Genomic DNA, 24,866 nt, shown 5'->3' with positions numbered 1-24,866 from the left:
TCTACTAATGATCTTGTATTAATACTTTTATTACCATTTTGACAGATGTAACATTTTTTCCTTTTAGATTAGGTGTTGGTTGAACATGCATTAGCAACTTATGTAAAAACTGGACTGGCATTAAATATTTATTTCTTACAAGATGTATTTTTTTTGCACATAGACAGGCCAACAAAATGCAAAATAATGCATATTTTATTTATTTTTCATAAAAAGACAGGGAGAAGTCACAAAAACAATATTTTCCGTTGTCTAAAAACTAATTTCTCGATGTGAAATTCTACATTTCTTTTAAGGAGAGGTTTCTGTTGTTTTCAGCTACAATACCAATGGCTTCTTTCAGGGGGAAATCAAAGTTTGCTAACAAACATGCTACCTAAAAGGGACTTGTATAGCTCAGTATTTTCTCCTCTATGGAAAAGTACAGGAAACAGCAGGTGAGAGAGAAATCTACTCAGACATGTGGTAAAAAGGCTTTACAAACATGGTCCATAATGCAATATTTAACACAGTGACATCTCTAGTGGAAGCCTGGAAACCAGCTTGTGTTGAAACATCACAGTACATGGAATCACATGAGACGGTTCCTACTTTACAAATAAATTACTGTACGTGTAAAAAAAGACAACTTTGTGCTCCTATGAGAGAAAAGCCACATATACTGGGACAGCTGCCTTCACCTCGTACATGTGTGGTTACTGTGACAGACAAGCTTTGTATTTATTGACCTCACTTGGCTGAACATAAATGTACATTTAAAGTAAGGATTGATATACATATATGAACATTCCTCATACAATCATATGGAGGTCTGTAGTCTTACAAAGAATATCAAAACCTGAGATAAACAGACCGAAGCTTGTTAAACTTATTTTATCAACCAAATATATTCAAAGCAATCTGACTTCTATGCTACTGAACGAAACACAGAGCTGAGGGAAGCACTGCTTTGTAAATCGTGAAGGGTATGATAAGCTTGGTGGGCTACAAGAGGAAACGAGTAAGAATGATTCAGGGCGTCAGGCAAGACAGGTAAATCGGTCTTTAAATCCAGACCTTGTAATTCCGTAAACAGCACAATGGTAACCTACAATTTAAAGATGCAGATGGATATGAATAACTTAAAAACCTCAAATTTGTACAAATCCTATAAAAACATTTCTATAAAATAGAGACATATTTCAAAATAGACTAATTCTTAATTCAAATTTTACAATAATGTGTAGGCTACAGGTTGTTGGCTGGTTAGGGAAGAAAAGATTTCATGTTGCTTTGTTTTTGTACCTGAGCAGTGAACAAAGCCAAACAACTGTTCAGATTTGAGCACAGAATATCTTTGTCCACATAATGATGTGAGGTATGTCATTTCATTTTTTCAAAATGTCTCTCCTGAATTAAATAGACAAGTAAACAACGACAAAATAAGAGTTCCCTTGAATGTAGTCTTAACGTTCCCCTAGCAGCACCAAGGGAATAAATGCTGTTAATGGCGTCTACACTAAAACGGAAACAGTGCGTTTGTATAAAATCAACAATGTAAAAACCACTAGGAAGTAAAAGAATTCAAAAGCAAACGTAACTCAACTGAAAATGCTGCTTGTTTTTTTTTAACAAATAAAAATGAATTCACTAAGCTTTTTTAAAACACCTGGATGAGATAAGCATTGTTCAACCCTCCTCTGCCTACCATGAACAGCTCAAACTGAAAATAAAAAACAGAAACACAAAGGATCTAACAAGATTTTCTACTCAGTTATCCATTAGTTGAGGTGTGGATTTACGAGATATTTCTTTTTGGATATGTGTGTGCGTGTAGAGCTGGTCACTGTGCGCTCAGATGAAAGGACGTCAGCGGTGGAGGTTTAAAGGGAGAGATGAAGGTGGTGGTGCAGTTACAATGCTGATGCTCCACCAGCTTTCTCCTGCAACACAGATGTAACATTCACTTATATTACACTTAAAAACTCATTATGAATGATTGTACATTTGGGAAAACCATTAACTTGCTGGGAGGTAGATGTCAAAATTCTTATATTTCTCATGTTTATTAGTTTTCAAACGCTTTTCAAAGCGCAAAATCACAACAAACGTTATCTCAAGATGCTTTTATGAACATAGCAGGTCTAGACCAGAGGTTCTCAAACTTTTTTGGCTTGTGTACCCCCTTTCAAAAACATTGAACATGTGTATGCATGTGGTTTTACAGTGTCATAATAACATTGAAATAAAAGATGACACTAATTCTATACTTTTTTAGTGCAATATTCTTCAGAAACAATTAAAGATTGAGGCAGTTAGTACCTGTGATAACCCAAGGAGCACACCGATTTGTTTCTGTCAAACAAGAAGCATTTCAACCACCTGTCCATTGTTATCCTCCTGGCCGTGCTTTTATTAGCATGCAAATGTACGTGATCACCCGCTGAACAATTGAAGTCAACAGACGGAGAACGTCTGGTCCAAGCGGTTTTGCAAATAATATATTTTATGAATGAATATGCTCCATTTGGAAATAGTGCCCTATTTGATGTTACATGAGAATAAAAATGAAATACTGATAATAAAGTTGTTTTTAATCAGATTTTTTTTTAAATTGTTGTGAAGGAATATTTGTATTTTTATTTTTTTAAATATTTGTCACGTACCCCTTGCAGTACTCCCTTAACTAGAGTTAAAAGCTACTGGCAGCTAAGTCACAACTGCTTATTTTAGCATTACTGTTGACTGTCTGAAAGAGCAGCTAGCTAAAATATAACATCTTCTAAATGAGTCATTTTACCCTGTCAAGTTGTGGTGTTAGCAGGCAAGTGGGTGAATGCTAATGTTAGCAGTTTTCCAAAGCTGACTAATGGATTATTAAATATGTTGGATTTAACTCAAAATAAGGCCAAACGTAGGTCCAGACTATCGCTATTTATTGCTTTTCAGTGGCTGATTAACAAGAAGAGTTTCATCTTTTCATTGTTGTGTGCTTTAGTTAGCAAGATAAGAAAGGGTGTGATGTCAGTCCTGCAGCTCCGCCAGCCAGACTGCTTATCTGCCTTGGCTCCAAAGTATGTCACGAGGGCATTATGTCATCTGTGGATGTATTTTGCGTTCATGTAATAAAAAATAAAAAAAAGATGAAAAAGGAAGCAATGGAGGCACATCTTTCATATTTGAAAGATGTGAGTTGCTCCCGTTGACCGTGGACGTTCCAGACTCCCGCTGCTACGGACGTGCTAGACTCCAGCAGCAGGAGCAACAGCTGCTGCTGCTACTACTACTACTACTACTACTACTACTACTATCTGTCTCATCACTATCATCGCGCTCTCTCTCTTATTCTCCTCTATCCCTCTTTCCAACCCCAACTTGGTCAAGGCAGATGTCTGTCTAACATGAGTCTGGTCCTATTAAAAGGAAGTTTTTCCTTGCCGCTGTAACTAGCTAAATAGTGCAAGGTGCAATGCTCATGGTGGATAAAGATGAGATAAGATCGAGTCCTGTCAGTAAGGGGACTGGATCCTGTCTTGATGTTGGGTCTTTGTTAATAAAATGACAGAGTATGGTCTAGACCTGCTATGTTTGTAAAAGCGTTTTGAGATAACGTTTGTTGTGATTTTGTGCTTTGATTGGTTGATTGATATTTCTATATAGTCCATTGTGATAAACAGTGTGTACCTTCTCTTGGTCCATGTCAGAGTCTGCAGTTATGACGATTCTCTTCTCCACACGAGTCTCCGAAGATCCGCTTTTCACAACCTTGTAAAGGGAAGAAAATGTTACTGAGAGGCAAATAACACAAAAACATCAACATAAAAAAAAAAACAGCAAGGCTGTAAAGCTGACCTTTGAGATGTGAGTGGTTGTGGTGGTGACTGTGGTGCCACTGCTGGTCCCTGAGGAAACGGTCTTGGAGCTAGACATGGTTGTGCTATCTTTTTCGTCCATCCCGTCATCTTCCTCCTGAGAAACAGATCAAAGAACATAAAGGGATTGAATAATGAGATTTAGAACATGAAAGCCTGAGCGTTAGCCAGGAGGTTTGCAGTGCTGCTTCTTGCTCATTCTGGAGCCTCTGGAGGCCTGGTCATCCCAGACCTGTTTGCTCTATAGTGCTAACATCTCCATGCAGTCTGATTACCTATAGATAAGACAGATCTGGGCTGAGCAGCTGCTAGAGGCCCCTACCTTTGAAGACTCATAGATGAAGGTCTTGGTGGGGACGACAGGGACTTCTGTGGTGGAGATGCCACTGGATAAGGAGTTGCAGACAGCAGTGATGGTGACTGTCTGGGTCTGCACCAGAGGGGGCTGTGGATGGGAGCATGTGGCTCTTAAACCAGACACTTTGCACCTCACAGAAACCAATTCACACCATGCAGTCCATCCCAGCCCATGACGATTGATTTGCCCTTTCCTCTCACCACATTTATTTTTGGTCATGTTTTTTTTTTTCTTGAATCAACAAATCCAGCTTATTGCTCTATTTCCCAGCACCAAATACAGCGATTGAAACAAGGAAATGAAATTATCAAGCCATAAGAAAGAGGATAAAAGTAAAGTCATAGTCATTTCTAGTTTCATAGCGACCCATCACCATTGTTGAAACTTAGCACACCACTGTGTAACACCTCTGCAGTAACCACACTTACATTGAAGTACAATAAGCATGATTCAGAACACACTGATTCTGTTACCTTAATATGAATTTGTGTTGTTGTAATGGTGCTGCAAAGGTGTGAACAAGTGTGGCTGACTTTGGATTATACAGAGGGCAAGCAGAGCCAAAGTCAGTGTCACCCTGAGGGGGTCAAGAGGCTACCTGGAAGCAGTGTACGACCTGCGGACCATCGCTCCTGAAATAAGAAGCTTGGGAGGATCCGACTATCCCCCCAGAGCCCTCCAGCACTTCTGGATTTGATCCTCCTTCCAGCAGGATGTCATCTAAAGCTTTACAGCTGGGGTCAAGGGAAGGAGACAGCTGTGCCCTCTCCACCTCTACGATGGGCAGCAATGAGGTCTCAAACACTACGACCTCGTCTTGATCTGTTGACTCTTCCTCGAGTGGAGCACTGTGGAGTTCTTTGACTTTATCAGGCTCACTCTTGTGGCTCACAGTGGGACTGGGTTTGCCTGAAAAGCCCTCGCTGCTGCTGCTGCTGGTTTCCGTATGTGTCGTCTTTGACTCTGAACCATTGCAAAGGAGACTAACGCACACAGTCTAAAAATAGACACACACACACAGAGTCAGCATGTGATTATGGATGGGCTGAGCATTTCCTACTGACATGTAGAGTAACTCTTTTGTATTGAAAGCTTCCATGTTTGAAATATAAAACTACTACTACTATAGTATTCAGTTTCTGCACACTGTAATGAATGATAGATGACAATGATTTAATGCCACAGCTTAACAAACTTTAAAGATTGTGTATCCTTTCACTACCACAGTAGATAGATACTGAGCAAAGGTCCTGCACCAAATTGTTGATGCTTCGATTTATATTTGTATTCGGAAATAATTTAACTCAACAATAGCATACATTTTACAAAACTGGCATGTCACGCACTGCCTTTAACGAATAGTCTAAAATAGGGATGTACACAATGAATTGATTATCGATTGATTGATTGTTAAGAAATTACTCGAAACACACATTTTTGTTTTCAATTTTTCCATCACGTGGAACAAACATCATGTGGTCTCATATTACACTCAGCAATCAGGGAGCTGTTTGAAGTTTAAAGCATGTTTCGATGTGAATCAGCTGTTAAAGGAGTTGCACACAGCGGAGATGCTCAGCTGGCGGCTGCGCTGTGTGCGTCAGGTCTGCACAAGCGCTTTTTAAAAGAGGATCAATACGCAACTGCTGCCAACAACGACATTTCCCCACCTTTAGATACAAAGCTAACAGACTGGCGGGAATTGCTAGTACGCTATGTTTGCAGACCAGGAACATCAGAGCCGTCTGAGCTTTTTTGCAGCTGGACTGATTATGACCCGGTTGCGCTCCCAGCTGACACCTGACCGAATACACATGATTATTTTTCTCAATAAGAACGAGTAGACAGAAAACTGGACACTGTGAGTCTGAAGTACTTTTCTGTTAGTATTATGAGCATTCACATTATGAGACTATGTCTGCGGAGAGTATTTTTATGAGCTTGATCGTTGATAATCAGTGTTAAACATGTTACCTGTATTCAATACCGTCAGTTATATGCATTGTGTTGCTGTAGAAAATACAATTTTGGGGGGAAAAACTTATTTGGCTTTGTTTTTTTTTTTTTTAAGTTATATTTTTGGCCTTTTTGCCTTTATTTTATAGGACAGCTGAAGAGTGACAGGAAATGTGGGGAGTAGAGAGCGGGGGAAGACATGCAGGAAATGATCGACCGGCCGGGAATGGAACCGACGACCCCTGCGACGAGGACTGTAGCCTCTGTATGAGGGGCGCTTAGACCGCTAGGCCACCAGCGCCCCTTTTGGCATGAGAATAATAATGATTTTTTTATTGATTCATCGATAATTGATCGTTAACATTTCCAAAAATCGATCACAGAAAATACTTAAAATGTACATCCCTAGTCTGAAACTCGAGCTACACAATGTCTCTGAAAGGAACAAACACTACTATGTGCTGTATATGGAATGGCTTTTATTCTTTGGTCAAAGTTGATTGTCAAAAAGTCATGCAACAAGGAATCTCTTGCATAATGCTACATAATGCCTGGCTGAATACTGGTGCAGGACAAAGAGGTTAAGAAGTTTACAATAAAGCTGCCTCAAGGTCTCCAAACACAGGACTACTATACGAATATTGTGACTAAGAAACTGATACATTGTTCAAAAACAAGACTGCTGTCTTCTAGTGCTTACTTCAGGTGTTTAAAATCATGTCCTAAAATCTCATCACAGTGATCCATGTATCCAAGACAATCAACATATAAATGTACCCTTAAAAATGTGTATAAAAGCAGGCTCAGAGTGACACGGTCAGACATTAGAAACGTCCAGAGTCAGTTGGTAGGTAATACTGGTTCATTAAAGGTCCAAAAGACTTCACACATATGTAAAAGAGAAGTTTGTTGATTGTCATATCCAGTCTTAATGAGTCTTTGATGAACATGTCTGTTTCTGGCTGGAGAGATATTGTCATTTGTGCTGCAGTAGAAAAAAGAAAGAGGGAAGAAAGTCCTGTTCCATAGAAGCCAGAGAAAAAAGGGGCAGCGTCTCGAGCAGAGGATGGGAGATGAAGAATGCTACAGTGATGCTGAAGAGCAGGCGAAGGAAGGAGAGGAGGACAAGAGAAAGCTTAGAGGCTGATGGGTACAGATGGATTAGGCGCAGTCTCCACGGGTCACACTCGCACCTGTGTGGGAGCTCCGCAGGGTCGAGACGGCCCCTCAGCTGCGCTTGGAGTAGAAGTCTAGCAGGGGGCCGCGGGGGAGGCGGATGACAAACTGAGGGGGTGGAAGGAGGAGCACGACGTGGAGGAGGGGAGAAGAGATGAGAGGGAGGAATTTTGAAATGTTTGCAATGACCTCAAATAAACTTGTCAAAGTCATAACTAGGCAATAAATAACTGTTATAAAAATATTAAAACTCAGCTGTGATAGCATGGGTTACGCCTTTACTTGAGCCAGGATGAAATTCAGTCAGAACTCTTGTTTTTAAAGCATGAAAATGTTAGACATGCATTTTAACATGCATTGATATTTTTCCATGTTTAAGAAGTCACTTCTTCTGAACAGACAGAAGGTCATTCCCTTTTGCAGTATCTCACATTTATAGGTTTTTGAAGAGCTATCTGTTAGTCAGTGCAGCCAGAAGGATTTCAGCCCTCTCACTAGAGGATGAAAAACATAGCGATGTCCTGTTAACCCACCCGGTGCAGTGCTGTGAGCGTTGTGTGTTAATGAGATTTGGTCTTGCTGAAGGCTGTTAGATGGCAACAAAGCTCTGAACTGCAACTAATCTGAAGTTAGCAGAGAGCTGAGAGAGAGAGGTTCATAATGTCAGTAGGTTTTTATCCTTTTACCAAAGCTGATCCTATCATTGTTTCAACTAGTTTATCACTCTGCATAAAATCAGCATTTATTTTGGATCTTCTTTCATATTTCTGCTCTTATGTATGGTTTATTGTTGTCTGTGCATCACTGTTTTGATTTAAGTCTTACATCTTCAGGCTGCTTGAATTCAGTGACTCCTAACAGGATGAATAAAGTTGTGCAGATTACATTGAATAGAACAGACTTGACAAACCAGCTTTGACTCACTGTGCGTCCTCTCCAGCAAACTCGGCGGCTAACATCTGACCAGTGTCACATCGTTGACCGGTTACATTTAACAGGCGGAATATCCGTCCTGATTCATTTCTGCTCTGCAGACTCTGAGCTGCCACTTCCATTCTGCTTTGGTTTGAGTGCCGCTCTAATATCTCCTGACAGAACGGAGGCGTTTATCTGTGAGCGTAGATGTGTAATTGGTCCAAACAGTTGTGTGCCAGTTGAGTAAACGTCTCTCAAACAGGCATGCTCATTAAACCTCGGCAGATGAGTTTGTTTATTCATGAGACAGAAGGCTGTCTAGACTCAGGTTGTCTTTTTCGTCCACTGAATCGCCTTTTAACACTAGAAGGGTCAGAATTACATTTCTACTAAAAAAAGGCCACGAGAGGTCGTTTTGAGGGCCACATTCCAAATTGTATTATATGTTATGATAAATACCAAATATACAGAATGAGAATGTGTTTATTGTTCAAGGATATATCATATACATCAAAACTTCCTGTCTGTCCGAACAGCAAGGACAAAGAGATATGGGGACAGGGCCTTCTCCATCTGTGCCCCAAAACTCTGGAATTCTCTTCCCTCTACCGTCCATTTCTCCCCCTCTGTCAAGACTTTTAAAAGTCATCTTAAAACTCACTTTTATTCATTAGCTTTTAACTGCCCCTCACCACACTGGCTCAGATACTCACTGCGCTGTTAATTGTATTTCTTGTCATTACTTTTGTTATTATTATTGTTAATTTCATTTTTAATTACATTGCTCTCTTACCACTCTTCTTACCCTCTCTCTTCCTCTGTTTGTGTGTTTTTATTTCATTTTCTCTTTGTTTTCCTCATTTTCTGTTGTAAAGCACTTTGGATCAACTGTGGTGTGTGTAAAATGTTTTATAAATAAAGTTGATTTGATTTGATATACTTAGAAAAATCCTTCTTGTTCAGATAGATCACCGGTCTGCGATGTACAATTCCTGGAACAACTGTCAGGCTTCCTCAGCAGTCATCTCTCTCTTTATGCTTCTCTTTGCCACTTTGCCAAAATAGAGTTGTCTATTGTTTCTCACGGCGTGTCTCTAAGTTTTATAGAGACAATGATAGTTGCCAAGCAACCAATAGGCATACTCCCAGCATGAAAATGTATTAATTTAATCGCGGCAGTCATTATGACTGCCTGAGGCTGAAGTAGGTAAAAATAATCATATGATTATTTCCTTTTGTGCAATTTGTATAAATTACATTTAAAATTCTTAAAACATACTTTTATTGCAGAGCCTTCCCGGACTCTATCTATTTGACTTTATTTTATTTTAACCATCTTAAGAAATATATTTTTAAAATAATTGTATTCCTTTAGAGTTCTTTTAGGGGAATTTTATGTTTTTTAAAATATGTTTTATTTCTTTATCTTGACTTGTGTGTTTTTATGATCTGCCTGTTTTTGTTGCTGTCCATGTAAAGCACTTTGTAACTTGGCTTTTTAAAAAGTGCTCTACAAATACAATTATTATTATTGTTATTATTATTATTATTATTATTATTATTATTATTATTATTATAACTTTAGGAAACTGTAATCTTTAATTAACAAAATTACAGAACATAAAAATGTGAAAAGTCAAAATGACCCCCTTGACCTTTCTAGTGTTATTGTATTTAACTGCCACAAACCTGTCAATGAGGATTTTATATTCTTGGTAATTATCTTTTTTAAACTGGAATCCTGTTTTTAATTGCACAAATGATCTGTTACAGAGTAGAAACTGCTGATACCACCGTGAATGAGGCTTTGTCTCTCCATGGAAAAACAACTGAGGCTTTCAAGAAAGCTGCAGCCAAAAAATGTGTCGCACAAAAAAGAAGTGAAAGTGCACAATGCAGAAATGATAAACAGCTAAATGAAAGAAGGAAGAACAGAGGAAGGAGGGGGAGAGTGGGGTTCATTCTGCAGAGAGTCGAAGCGTGCAGAAATTCAGAAAAGGGTCAACTCGGAGTCATGCAGTAATCTTTCATCGTCTGGTCAGTCAGTCATGCAGTACAAACATGTCAGCGTAAAGAGGCATCCAGTGCAGATAAGATGACCCAGAGTGTTTTCAGACAACCTGTCCCAAAAGATGCCTCGCCCACATCAGTCTCTTTAAAGTGAAAACCAAAAGTACAGACCCTATTCAACGAGTCCGACTGCATTCGTCACACACATGCATGTCCTGCATACCGCATGCTAAAGCCTTGAATAGGTCTGTACATGCACACACACATTTCATTACACTGTATGAGCACCAGGAATGACAACTAGAAGAGCCTGATCCCTTCTTCTATCCAATCCTTCTGTTTGTTGTGAGCATCATGTCAAAATAGTATCGCTTTGATGCAGAAGGTTTAAAAATAACTCCAATACTTGGACGTTGGTGAGAATTTCAGGGTCTTCTGTTCCATTACAAACACATGCGCACTGCTCACTTGAGTGCAGTGATGTTTGCTGTCAATCAAAACAATGTCTAAGAATGCAGAACCGCAAAAAATAGATGTAGAGACGTAGATCTAAAAATAGCTTTAACATTTCAATTTGATGGACTTTTTACTTCACTGTATTTGTTTACTATAGCTACTAAAATGACAGACTTAAAGTATAAATCAGTTTCATAAAGCACTTTGAGGTGAGTCGTTTTGACGTAGACTTACCCCATCTGCACCGGACAGAGGCTGACCATTGACTCCCAGGGTTCGGAAAGGAGAGTGTGTGGACAGGCGCTTGTCCCACTCACTGGGCCTCTGCTCTGGGACGGCCTCCATGAAGTTCCTCTTCAGCTCGCTGATGCTGGCATGATGCTTGAGCAAGTCCTCCTGAGGCTTATCGAACTCCTACACAGAGGACAGTCGAGACGAGTGGGGGAAGAGAGCGCGGAGGAGGGAAGGGGCATGGAGGGACACAAACAACGCAGGGAGGGATTTGAGAAGTGGAAGATGACATGGATGGGCGGTGAAAGAAAAGATGAGGGATATGTTTGTAGTTGGGAGAGATTATCACAAGGGAGAGAATAAGAAGAGAGGAAAATAAGTCAGACTTTGTTTATTCTTTACAATGGGTTGTTTTAGAAGTGCAGATTAAATAACAAGCAGAAGCAGGATTAATGGGTGATTCTAAAGGGACCATAAATTAGGCGGGGCATTGATGTACATAATCACACTATGTGGATCCTTGATAGATTAACAGCAACTCCTTTTCAGAATTAGCAACCAGCTTTGATTCATAAAGGGAAGATTTAAAGAGTCAGTGCTGTGATTTATCAAAGCTGATATAACTTGGATGGGGAGGAGGCGGAGCTATAAACTATACGGTTTATAACTAAATGCTATAACTAATTTGTTAAAGCATTAGGCTTCAAGTGAAACACTTTGTGAACACAGGCTGCAAATCAAAGAGCAGGAGAGGTGATCATAGCAGACAAGTCGTCAAAGATGAAGCTTCAGTGTAAATGGAAATTTGTTCATGTCACACAAATAACCGCAACTGAAGCAGCATTGATTAGGGTTGCAAAATTCCAGGAATTTTCAAAGTTGGAAACTTTTCATGGGAATTAACGGGAATAAACCAGGAATTTACTGAATTGAAGGTTGGCTCTTTACAGGGAGCTTAATGTAGTTGGGGAAAATATATTTGAGCATAATCCTGACTAAACCAACCAGATTTCATGCAAGTACAGTTGAATGTCAATGCCAAAAGTACATTCTATTCTATTCTATTCTATTCTATAGCACACTGCTTACTGCAGGGCTATTAAGACCACGCCCCCTACACGTACTTTTTATTTGCATGTTGAATGGGACTTTGTTGGGATTGTATTTTTGTTATTTTTTGAATGGGTTGGGTCGGGGGGATGAGTAATATTTAACTCAACATTCATGTTTTTGTTCTTCAATGAAATAATTGATTGTTCAATAAAATATTTAACACTTGATAAAGTTCTACATACAAATAAATCTGTTTTAATTGTATTATTTTGGATGGATGTCTGATTATAACAAAACAAATATTTATGCTTGGATATGATACCTTTCAATTAAAATACCCTAAAATTCCCATAATTCCCATAAATTCCCATAATTTCTAATTTGGAATATTTCCCAAATTACCCAGCTTTACTTCCCATGAAAATTTACCAGAAATGTTCCATTCCTTTGCAACCCTAGCACTGATTCTCAACATTTAGCACCAAGTTGATCTTCACAAGACAATTACTCAAAAAGACAATATCAGCCAAAGACAAAAGATGTATGGTGGTGATAAAGAGCAACTTAATGTCAAATGTTTCTCTGCACATCATTCTTCTTCTTTCATAAACAAGAGCAGAGATACGTCACTATTTTTGATTTTTAATACAGTCAAAGCATTGGATTTGCATAACAGCTTAGACAGTGCAGGGCGTCACTGGCAGGTTAGAGAATGACATGGATGTAGAGATAGCAAAAGCAGAAACAGGAGAATACTGATGATCTGGAAGAAAAATAATATTAATGGACATTAGGGATAAAAATGTCAAAAAGCTCTTGAAGTCTCTTATTAGCTTAACTCATCACAGGGCCGATCATTTGGGCCAGTTTTAGGATGCTGTGGAGTAAAACAGCCTTAAGTTTCCCAATGTAAGTGAACCCTGTGGTTAATTCAACAGCACTCTCCTGAAACAACAGGATTAGAGATACATTGCCACACACACACACACAAAAACACACACACACATTTATAATATACAGTATCTACAGCCATCGATTAAGCTGACGCAGATGGTGTGATTCATGCAACATGCAAGCGTGATATTAAACAGCAGCTGATGCGCCAAAGAGCAAGAAAATACAGACAGAGACTGACACCTCCAGAAGGGATACAAACCTCCAACATTAAAAGGCTATGTCTGATATAAATTGAGTCACCCTCAATTTTCTTAGCTCTTTTCTGTGAAAAATGAAAAGAACAAAAAGAGTGTGGGTTTGTTTCAGTTTCCCTGTGTGCTGGCATCAAACTGCCACACACCTGAGACATGCATCGGTATTCACTACAGTGTTAATACAACAGACAGAGAGAGGAGTCTGCATGCAGAGTAAGTCTGGACATAGTGGCCAAACTTTAGAGTACAAACAAAGTAAAGGACCATAAGGCTGTACACGGCTGACTTTAGATTTCTACTCTTACGATGAGGAACAAAACAAAGAGCGGTGAAGTGACAGAGATGTGATAAAACAACTGTTATCATGCAACTTCTTAGTAAGGTGCATCTCATCTAAAGTCATGCATGTGTGCATTCCAGGGTTTAAGACAACAGCAAGCAATGAAACAACATGAACGCCTTCTAAAATGTAACAGGACAGACTTATAGTGAGAGGCAGAGTCTCTTTGTATCATATGAAATCTGATGTATTTGTTTATTTGATTTACTTTGCACTTGTCTACCTCTTTAAATATACTGTATGTGCATCGAACCTGATGTAGATTTCATTAAAGACCTAGCCATATGGAAGCACAACATGAGAAGAGGGTGAGATTAGTTTTGGATGATAAGCTTGACATAATCAGAATGGAGGTAGAGAAATGGCTACGGAGACGCACACGAGGCGAAAGAGTCTGACCTTTCGCAACCGCACCACCTCCGAGCTCATGGCCTCAGACTCGTGCTAACCCAGGGGAGGAGAGAGGGACACATGTTAGCATCCTCCGCTTCGTTGGCTTCAACACTCACATCTCAGCCATTTTAAAAGGAAACAAGTGGTGACATGGTAGAAGAGGCCAGTGTCTGACACTAACCTGAATGTCCCCATTGATGATGGTTATCAGTGAAGAGTCTACTTCTCTCTGGTTTCTCCACACTGCTGGCTACAGCAGCAAGAGAGACACAGATCACACTCAGACACCGAGAACAAACTCTGCTCTCTACTTTAAAAAAAAGTCCTTTATATTTTCATCTCATCATTATTTACAACCAAAACACCCGGGCGTCACTATGAGGACACATTAGAAACGATCACCAGCTCACCTGTAGTATGTTCATGGTATACACACTCATATAAGTTACATTTCTCTGAATAGAAAAGTTATCTGAAACAACATCACAAACACTTACAGTGATAGACTTAGAGATAGAGAAAGAAATACCTCGACCACCGCATCGATTTTTGAGGGCTCCACAGCCTCTACGGTGACCTCAAGCTTCCTCTCCTCCAGGCGTCCAGTCTTGATGGGAGTGGAGGTCTGGGGTTGATCAAAAGGGGCCATGGGGATGCCGGCTTCTGCCAGAGCGGCCTGGGAGAAGACTGGAGCACTGACAGGACGGCCCCTCTGTGTAATCACCACTGGAAAGAATCAAGACAAAATAAAATGTAAGTATGAGGGGGTAATTTTTAGCACAATGCATGATGGTGGGACAAAAAACAACGCACACTTCATATGCTCGGATCCCAAAAGGAGCAAAATGCACATTAAACAGATAAGAACATAGAGTGCATCTATGCAAAGAGCCACACTGTACTTACGTTCTTATACCTCAGTGACAAGTGCGCACGCTGCAGGGGAATACTGTACCTCATACACTTGTAGATCTGTAGTCCTCCAAAAGCAAATATTCACAAAGCAGTAGAAGAGCGAAAGCATTGATTAGTTCTTGTAAAAGTCCGGTGGTTGCAAGAGCAGAAGATGTTAGGGGGTGAGATATGCAGCTCACCGATGAAAAGCTGAGGTGATAATGTTTTTTTTTTTCTTCAATTGTCGACACACAGCCGAGTCAGAAGTCCTTGCATGACGGTGAATGTACGCTACAATTCTCGGACAAATCCTCTCATGAAGAAAAGTCGGTGTGTCATGCTTCGAGTGTTAGTAAGCGTTTCATGGAGCGAAATAAGCGAATGAGCTTTTTTTGTCTGGAATAAAAAAACAAACCAAGCATCCGAACAATATACCTGACTCCTTTCGGTCAACATCTAGCAGAACAAACCAATCATCGTTGATGTGTGTGCATGTGACCGGACGTCTTTCCGCCAGGATCCGTTCCTGGAACTGTGGTCTCATCTCGGAAACTGCAATCCTTGTTTTGGCTGCAGCAGGTGGAGCTCTAACCTCTGCTGGGAACTGGATGCGTTCAGGGACAGGGACTAATCCAAATACACAAACAGGTATTATTGTGGAAATAAATCAGAGTATCAGGACACTTGTGTTTGGATTGAAATACACTTCACGTGTAATTTTGGTAAAACCAGGCTAGGTCAATGTTATTATACCTGATTGCTTAGTGGCAACATCCAGAAATATAAACCAGTCATCCTCCACCTCTCTTACTGCTGGACGTGGTCTCTCTTGCACCACCCTCTCCTGCTGCCACCTCTCCTCCACTATCACAACCCGCTTCTGTGCTCTCTGCTCTTTGCCTGCTAACACTTGAGCTGGTCTGACTTCAGGGGGCATACGGACACGTTCTTCCACAGCAACTGATGTAGAATACACATTCTTCAGTCAGAGCACAATTCCTCTTCAACAAATGCTGAACAAGTAAAACACATATTTTAAACTGTCACAGCAGAATACCTGTTGCTTTTTCTGCAACATCCAGCAGCACAAACCAGTCATCATCCACCAGTCTTTGCCGTTGTGGTTCAATCTCCACCATCTTAACAGCTGGCCGTTCTTCTTCCATGTAGAGCTTTGGTTTTGGTTCAGTGGCTGCTACCACTTCCACAAAACGCTCAACCACGGAAACTAACAAGAGAAAATGTGAGTGAATATGTCTGATTCAAACTTGTGACATTCAGGTTATGGTTCAAGCTATTTGAGGCATAAAAGTGGAAGTTGGTCACGGCTTGACTGAACTTAGCGCAGTGCATGAGGAACCTTCAACAGTGAAATGTACCTGGTGGAATGAAAACAGGCTTTTCACGGATGCCGTCAAAGAGGACGAACCAATCGTCTCCTCCTTCTCTCTCTGTTGACAGTGCCATTTGGCTTGGTCTAATTTCAGACGGACGTGTCTCATCCTGCCTGCTCTCCACACTAATTATGGTCTTCTTCCATGTTGTGGTCTCTGTGGTTTTCACCTCAACCTCCAGCAACTCCCTTACATCCAGAACAATCTTAACAGGAGTAACTAGCACAAATGAAAAAAGAGTCAAGGACAATGAGCCATCTTAGTATATCCAGCAATAAATATGCAAGTTAAAGCTCCTGTGAGGAGTTTTTAAGCTGATTAAGGAAAGGACTGAACGCCTTTTTATGACCAACAAAAGCAAAAGAGACCATCAGTGAGAAGATTGACAGTTATGGAATAGAAATGTTTAATGCTTTTGAATGTTGCGACCGGGTAGGTGATCAACAGCCTCTCTTTTATTTACTAAATATCCATGGATAAATTCACAGTGAGTAATATGGCTGACTGGTAAAAGAAGGAAGGCTGGATTTTTCCAGAGGGTGCAAAAACTGCTGAAATATGTTCCTCACAGACGCTTTAAAAGCTTTAAAAGTTACAAGAATTTCAGAATTCTTAAAAAGTAAAGTGTATCAACATGGTTCCTTTTAAAGTGCAAACATATATGAGCTAAATACCTGCTGGTGCTATCACTGCCTCTTCACGGACCGCATCAAGCAGCGCAAACCAGTCATCATCTCTCTCTGGCTGCAGCTGTGAAGGCTGTGGTCTAATCTGCTCATATACAACCTGTTGCAGCTTTCGCTCTGTGCTTATCACTTCAATCTGAGGTTGAACCCTGGGGTATTGGATTTGGCTCGGTACTGCCAGAGAAACTGTAAACAAAGGATTTATACTCAAGCTTCAGCCAAAAGAAAAAAAAAGTTAGACAAAGCTTTATAATATGCATGGTATATCAGCTCTGCAGGAGGCGGGTACCTGGAGGCACATAGGTAGCTTCTTTAGGAACAACATCCAGCAGGAGAAACCAGTCGTCATCTCTCTGTCTGACTGGTTCGAATGTTTTCTGCTCTGAAATGATTTGCTTGGGAAGTTTCTGGTCCTCTCTCCACACCACGGTCTCTTCGACTACAACCATTTTTCTTGACTCTACTGTAACAGTTTCAACCCCGGTGGAGATGCTTTCTTCAGGATAAACCTGAACATACTCTTCTGTGGTAACTAATGACAAAAAGAATGAAGGAGTGTTGTAAGATACTATAATCAAGCTTTTAAATTGTTGGATTTGGAGTGACAGTTGAAAATACCTGGTGGCACATATGATGGTTCTTTAGTCAGACCCTCCAGCAGCAGAAACCAGTCATCTTCTATCAGTCTCACAGTCTGTGGCAGTGTCACTACTTGCTTTTCACTCTGCGCTTCTGTAACTTCTACCTCCTCAACAACAACTTCCAATCTTCTCTCCCTCCTTTCTACGGTTGTTATTTCAACCACTGAGACGCGTCCTTCTGGAGACACTTCAACCTGCTCTGTAACAGCAGCTAGAACAAAAGAGATAAAAATCCTCAGCCATTGTGGACAGTACACAGGGATTTAGGGATAAGATGCCTGCAAAGCTCAGGATAATTGCTTGCTTTGATAAAGCTGTTAGAGCAGCACAAAGGATTTATTTCAGCTCTACCTGGTGGAACATATGATGTTTCTCTGGGAAGAACATCCAGCAACACAAACCAGTCATCATCTCTGTCTCTCACAGGCTGTTGAGGGATTACTTGGAGATCGCTCAGTGCCTCTTCTGTTATCTTTCTCTCTTCGGACACTACTTCACTGATCTCCTCAACGGCTGCAGTTTGGACTACAGAGACAAAACTTTCTGCAGCTAACTCTTCTTTTCCCTTCACGGTGACTGACAGGAGGAAAGTCAGAAGAAACATAAGCAGTGAGTTACAATTGGGCACTCTGAATGAACAACACCACACAAAGCACAAGAGAGCCGACGCAGAGTAAAAATACCTGGTGGTACATAAGGTGTTTCTCTGGGGATCACGGCCAGCAACGCAAACCAGTCATCGTCTCTTTGTCTGATGGTCTGCGGTAAGGGAACCACTGGAGCATGCCATGCTTCCTCTTCTTTTACTTCCCTCTCTTCTACTATAATCTCAGTTTGAAGAGTTTTTAACTCTGTTTTCTCCTCAAGGGTCGAAATCACTGTTTTCTCCTCAAGGGTGGTCATTTCAGTCATTGTGGTTAGATACTCGGCTTCATCCATCCGAGCATGTTCCACAGTCACAACTAATGATGAGTGTGAAGACAGAGAAAATCTTTGAGCTTTGGTTGAAGTCAGCAACAAGTGTTATAAAGCTCATGGTGAAAAGAAGCAGAGTGGGGGTTATTCTCGCTTGAGAGAAACAACTACCAAAGTTAAAATGTTAAAACCATCCGAGCATCTCAAACGCCTCATCAAAGCAGCAGAAGAACTAAATAAAAGTTAGTAAATGTGTTGAATTTGCTGTTTTAGTGCACCTAGACACATTAACTTTGACTAAGTTTGTGTGTGAATCAGTATTTTTTTAAGATGATTCAGCTCTTATATTTATAAATATGATGATTAGTTGAATTTTAATGACTAAAGACTTCAAATCCCCACATGTTCTTAAGTACACTAGAAAATGAGGCCCATGGCTGTTTCTGGGTTTGTGATATCTATAAGTTTTACACCAATTGCAACATTTGGACATCTAAAATAACCATTAAAAAAACATTTTTAACACATACCCAGCATAAATAGCAAAATTAACAGGAAGCGCTAACCCGTCAGCTTCTCTTTTAGCTTTGCTTTTATAAATCTGCCCAAAAATGTCCATAGAGGGAAACTGTAGCTGTGTTAGTAGAGATGTAAAGCTGTTTGCACAATGCCATACTGTACCTTGTGGTTTGACAACAGCTGTGTATGGAGGGCGTTCAAACAATATGAACCAGACATCCTTATCTGCCACCTCACGTTCCTCCTCAGCCTGAAGCCTCTCTGTGACTCTCTTCTCTGTTGTTTCCTCTAAATCTATCTTACCCCATCTCCGCTCAGACATCACAGCCTTCATGTCTCCTTGCTTCAGGTCTCTCTCTTCTACGATAGTCACTCTTTTCTTGATCCTGCGCTCAACCTTCTGGTATGCTACAACAGGAGTGGGATCAGCAAGACCCAAGTCAACCTTCCATTCTTTTTCTACCTGCTGCAGCTTTTCACTCAAGTCCTGATCCAACTGACTCATCTCGATGACCTCTATTTGAGTCTCCTCCTTGGTTTCAGCCACCTCCAATTCATCCTTCCATTCTTTGTCTTTCCCCTGCAGCTTTTCACTCAAGTCCTTGTCCAACTGACTTTTCCTGACGATCTCTAATGTGGTCTCCTGCCTCTTAACAGCTACCCCCGATTCATCCTTCCATTCTTTTTCTATCAGCTGCAGCTTCTCGCCCAAGCTGTCATCCAACTTAGTCATCTCAACGATCTCTGTTGTGGTCACCTGCCTCGTAACAGTTACCCCTGATTCATCCTGCCATTCTTTGTCTGTCTGCTGCAGCTTCTCACCCAAGTCTTCGTCCAACTTAGTCATCTCCATGATCTCAAATGTGGTCTCCTGCCTCGTAACAGGTCCCCTCGATTCATCCTTCAATTCCTTTTCTATCAGCTGCAGCTTCTCGCCCAAGTTGTCATCATCTATCTGACTCATCTCGATGACCTCTATTTTAGTCTTCTGCTTCACCTCACCCTCTTCCTCCTCAGGCAACAAGCCTTTTAAAAACACCTCCTTTATCTGCTCCTCCAGTTCATCCACTTCTTCATCCTTGTCCTCTACTATTCTCCTCACTGATTTCGTCACCACTGTTTTTGTTACACCTTCAACTCTTACTTCTTCCTGCTCCAAGTCTTCAAATTCCTTTCTCAACTTTTCTACCTCCTCCCTACCGAGTTCTTCTTCTATTACTTCCTGAAGTCTCACAGACATCTCATCCACTTCCTTGAGTCTTTCTTCTAAACCCCTCACTTCCCTAAGCTTGCTTTCCAAGACTTCTGCCTCCGTCAGCCTGTCCACCAACACCACCATCTCCTGGAGCCTCTGAATGGTCTCCTCATTGCTCAGATCCTCTTCTGATACATACATAACATGCTCATCTTCCTCCTGGAGCTCGGACTGAGCCAGAGAAGAGACTGGGAGGGGTAAAAATGGAGAGTTAATGAACCACAAAAAGAATTACAAATGTTAAAAGGGTTTTTGTGATGTTTTAGCTCACTTCACGCAAAGTAACTCACATGTTTTGTCAACAGGCTCAGGGAGGGAAAGGCTCAAGAGTTGGTCGAAGTATACAAACCAATCATCTTGCTGTGCTGTTATTGGTTGGGATAGTCTGTCCATAGAGCTCCGTTTTGCCAAGCTGAGCTTAGCTAACAACATCAGAGAAATAACAGTGAAAATCTGAACTCCTGAAGATCACACGGAAGTAAAGTGAAACTAAAAGTACTCAGAACTGAGGTGTGGTAGCAGCCCATGTGTGGGTACATTTCATCAAGTGAAAGATTGCTGCAGTAAACTTGTTAGTAACCTAAAAGCGCAAATACCTGGCTGCTTCACAAAATCAAAAGGCGGGACAAAAGGAAAAGGAGGATGCCGATTGAGCAGGGATGACCACGAGTCATCCTTCCCCCACTGCTGTTGCTCATCAGATAACAGCTCTGTCTCAGTGAATGTCTGAGCGTCCGTCTCAGTGTCCTGTCGTGTCACTCTGACCGTGTGAACAGATTGTCCCTCCTCCCAGGACTGAATGGAAGTCTGCTCAGACTCCCCTCCGGCTGTGAAGAGATGGCGAGGTGATGGCAGTTATGTAATGTTCTTTTGCTGGAGAGATGACAGCCACTGTGTATGAATGCTCCACAGTGCTTCAAGCAAGTGTTTTTGAACAAGCTGGATGCCAAGCTTTTGAACTGGACTTCAGTGAGTCTGGTAAGAGGAGGTTAGTATAAAGCTGAATGAAAGATGCTCTGATGCTTCAGGTCATGAGCAGGTGAACAGAGTAAAACTGGCGACTTCTTTTCAGTGTTCCAACTGCATCTTGTTTTAATGTCACGGTTGTAGTGACAGATGAGTCAGTCAGTTAGAACGTTGAATAAAAGGTTGCAAGCATATAAAGCGATTGTGCAACACACACGAAGCAGCAACGTTGAAAATGCCAAGAAATGGGGAACTGCAGCCTCAAGTCTGGAAATGCTGGTTTTGTTTCATGTGAGGAAACTCCTTCCTCTTTTAGTTCACTGTGAGCAAAACACCCTGGGATCAAATCAGGGAAAGTACAAAGTGGGCGACATTACCCACAAGTCAAGAAGAGGTCAGCAAACCATCTGTGCCACGCAATTTTTTATGACTCGCTTTGCAGCATTCAAGCAAATGAGCAGGAACAGATGAGCTTGTTAAATGATGTGACATGGCTGCACATATGGCACACAGCGCAGTACACTTCCTGGTACCTGAGAATTCAGTGGAAGGCTGGGGTTGGTCAGATGTCAGCATCAGCAACCAATCATCAACCTGAGACCTGGTTGATGCTGGGAGTTGTTGCAGTAGCTGGAGAGTTTCATCTCCAGCTGCGAGTGTGAAACATGTCAGAGAGCAAATATTAAATCTGTGTTTGTACCACCAGATCAAACAGGGAACAACTGGTTCCCACATGGGTTTTTGCGCACTTGTTCATACCTCCATCTAAGTTACGAGACAGCCTCTTGCTTGCAGAGCGTGTGAAGCGAGGAGCAGGGCGGTCGATCATGGAGCTGGCCTGGCGTGTCTGGGCCTGAGTTCGCCCGCTGTACCGGAACTTAGATCCCAAGACAAGGAAGCGACGTGATGAGGGGGGCTCTACTGTGGGAACCCTGTGGGAAAAAAGAACATCTTTTAATTTTCACCCTCACAAGAGACAGACCCCCATATTCAGGAAGACAAATACAGATTTAATTAAGTGACATCACAGGATTGTGTATTCCCTAAAAGTCATTAATGTTATGCAACAAGGTTCGCAAGCACTCTGACCTTTATCTTATTAGGTAGAAACAACCTCTGAGGTTTAATTCTAAGGTCAGGACTACAGGTATGCAGCTTTTCCTCTCTGGTTAAACTGCCAGCGAGCCAATATAGGGCTTAAGCTGCAGAGACCAGTGAGCCAATTATCTCGCGGTAAGACAGAACCTGAGGATGACCTCTGTCACAAAGCAGGACGTGTCATTTACAATGAGGCAAGAAGGACCTGGACTTACCTGAAGAAGGTATGGTGTTCGACACAAACTTTCCACAGCTTCTTTGAGGCTTTGTAGTTGGGGAGTTTGAAGCCGATTGTGCTTTCATACTGCTCTTGCTGCAGGGGAAGAAAACAAATATACAGTTGAATGTTATGAAAGTCACATTTATTTTGAAGGCATGAAAACGTGATATACTACACCCCAAGAGCAGGGCTGAATCAACACAGAGCTAGTCGTTATCATTCAAAAAAATAATACTGGTAAATAACAAATCAATTAACCCTTTCAAGGTCTCAAGCTAGACAATCATACATCTTAGGGTTTAGATACCCACACATTAAGTTCAAAGTGACAACACTGGATTTTCATTCAACAGTGACAATGCAAGTCTATTGTATTTAATTCAGCACATTAAGTCTGAGGAATGCTATATGGCTAAATCTAACTATCAATGTCAAGGTTAGTCATATATCTCAGGTCTTGAAGTAGAAAGGAAAATCTCTGACTCAAAGTGATCAAAAGAAAATTCTGTTTGGTTTACCTCCGACGGACGGATCTTGATAAAGAAGCTGCTGCGTTTGTAGGAGATCTTGAGCACTTTGGGCCAGGGGAAACGGTTGATCCTCAGCTTGTCCTTGTAAACCATCAGACCACTGGAGCAAACCCCCAGTGTGATGTCGACACCATCCAGATCCTGCAGGCAAAAAAAAAAAACAACCACAGAGAGCAGGCATGATATTTCATCTCACATTACATCTGCACTTACAGCAAACAGTCACTGGGGGGCAGACTACCTCACAGCATGAGGATGGGGATTTTGAGGTCATGGAGTTTAAAAAATTATTAATCTCTTCTTTTTTTCCAGAGATGAGGCTGACATCAATTTTGTAATTAAAATCTGCTACTGATTTAAAACAGGCATGTTGTTGCAAACATAACACACATTTTAAAAACAAACAGCCAGTACATAATCTACTATATATTTAAACCATTTTTAAAACTTTGTTTACTCACGACAGAGTTGTCTCACCAGGTAATAAACTGAAACCCTACCTTGGCCTGATGCAGGTCAACTCCATACATGGCGAGCTTCTTGGCATTTTCCAGAAACAACATGTCTGCTTGGGCCGGACTCATTGACCTGAGAAGCCACAGATAAAAAGGGTTTTCTCACTGATATGTTTAAGTGTCAGGATTATTTGAATGACTCCTCAAATAGTCTGATTTCAACTCCTCTTCAAATGCAGAAGATATTGATAGAATTCCCGGTTTGTATCCGCTGTCTTCATCAAATTATTTCATCGCTCAAATCACTGCTCACCCACTCTGATTACCTGTATGTGCGGTGCAGCTCCATCACCTTGTCCTCCAGCTCTTTGCTCTGTCCAGGGGCCAGGCTCAGCTCTTTAACGTAGTCTGGTCCGTGTGTCTCCGGGTCGTACTCTCCGAGCTCTGACTGGGCTGTGTATGAGCCCAGCAGGGACAGCGTGACGAAGGAACAGGGAAGCACGCCGTGCATGATGTCTTTCCTCAGCTGGAGACACAGGAAGTATCTGAAAAGATGAAACAGAAAAAATAAATCAGCACAGAAGATATATCACTTTTTATTGTTGTAAATGCATGCTTTCTTCATCATTCAGATTAGCTTGAGATGACAACTTGAAGCATGACTCCTCTTCAACTATCCACCTCACAGCTCCTCCAAAGCTCACTTATTAACATGTTTATTTACCTAGTGAGGTCCTCAGTAAGCTGTGCTGGATCAGGAGGGTAGAATTTTACGCTGAATGCAAACTCATAAACAGCACCTGGAACCTGTTTCCTGATCTCTTTGGTGGCTTCCACCCATATCTGCAGAAAATAAGAGGAATCACTGATTAGCAGACTGATTCTTTTCAGTAAAACATCAAATATCTCATTTTGCAATTGCAGAGAAATAAAAAAAAAGCTCACTTTGTTTGCTGGGTTATCCAAGTTACAGAGGCCGAAGTAGTCTCTCTCCAGCAGGTTGACATGGTCGCACACCTTTGTTAAAAGCTCTTGGCCTTTAGCGTGTTTCTGCACAGACAAACAGACACAGAGTGCGGTGTAAATGAGTCTTCAAAAGCATGAACATCTAACAGTCATTACATCAGGTCACTTCTAAGCTCTCTTACATCCAGCTCGCACTCAAACTGAGTGTCATCCAGTAATGTGACTTTGCACTGCATGGTTTTCTGACGTTTGGGGCCTTTCGCCTCCTCTCCTTTTTTCTCAGTCTTCTTTTCTTTCACAGGCTTCTCCTTCTTTGCCACCTCCTTGGTCTTCTCCTCTCCCTTGACTTCTTTCGTCTGTTCGACAGGTTCCTCCTCCTCCTCCTTTTTCTCTGCGTCCTCCTCTTTCACTTCTGCCACCGCTTCAGGCTCCTTCTT

At 41.2% G+C, this 24,866-nt stretch overlaps 1 protein-coding gene across 1 annotated transcript; it reads right to left on the bottom strand.

Moving 5' to 3' along the window:
• Positions 1 to 177: 177 nt before the first annotated feature.
• Positions 178 to 24,778, bottom strand: LOC117822760 (titin-like). The gene is made up of 31 exons (XM_034697663.1): positions 24,612 to 24,778; positions 24,409 to 24,513; positions 24,188 to 24,306; positions 23,790 to 24,008; positions 23,509 to 23,596; positions 22,997 to 23,149; positions 22,474 to 22,571; positions 21,920 to 22,092; positions 21,694 to 21,810; positions 20,791 to 21,021; positions 20,485 to 20,616; positions 19,102 to 20,382; positions 18,189 to 18,467; positions 17,857 to 18,081; positions 17,483 to 17,716; positions 17,154 to 17,396; positions 16,853 to 17,050; positions 16,164 to 16,397; positions 15,842 to 16,012; positions 15,538 to 15,744; positions 15,220 to 15,411; positions 14,420 to 14,616; positions 14,072 to 14,140; positions 13,897 to 13,941; positions 13,163 to 13,225; positions 10,957 to 11,136; positions 4,808 to 5,206; positions 4,174 to 4,296; positions 3,832 to 3,948; positions 3,664 to 3,744; positions 178 to 1,922 (listed from the first exon to the last, which is right to left on the bottom strand). The coding sequence occupies exons 1-31, from the start codon at positions 24,663 to 24,665 to the stop codon at positions 1,893 to 1,895; spliced, it is 6,057 nt and encodes a 2,018-aa protein (XP_034553554.1). The 5' UTR covers positions 24,666 to 24,778; the 3' UTR covers positions 178 to 1,892.
• Between the last annotated feature and the right edge of the window lie 88 nt (positions 24,779 to 24,866).

This window comes from Notolabrus celidotus, chromosome 12 (assembly GCF_009762535.1).
Source record: "Notolabrus celidotus isolate fNotCel1 chromosome 12, fNotCel1.pri, whole genome shotgun sequence".
Lineage (NCBI taxonomy): Eukaryota > Metazoa > Chordata > Actinopteri > Labriformes > Labridae > Notolabrus > Notolabrus celidotus.
The sequence above is the reverse complement of the archived record's forward strand: the minus strand, read 5'-3'. Positions and strand labels throughout refer to the sequence as shown.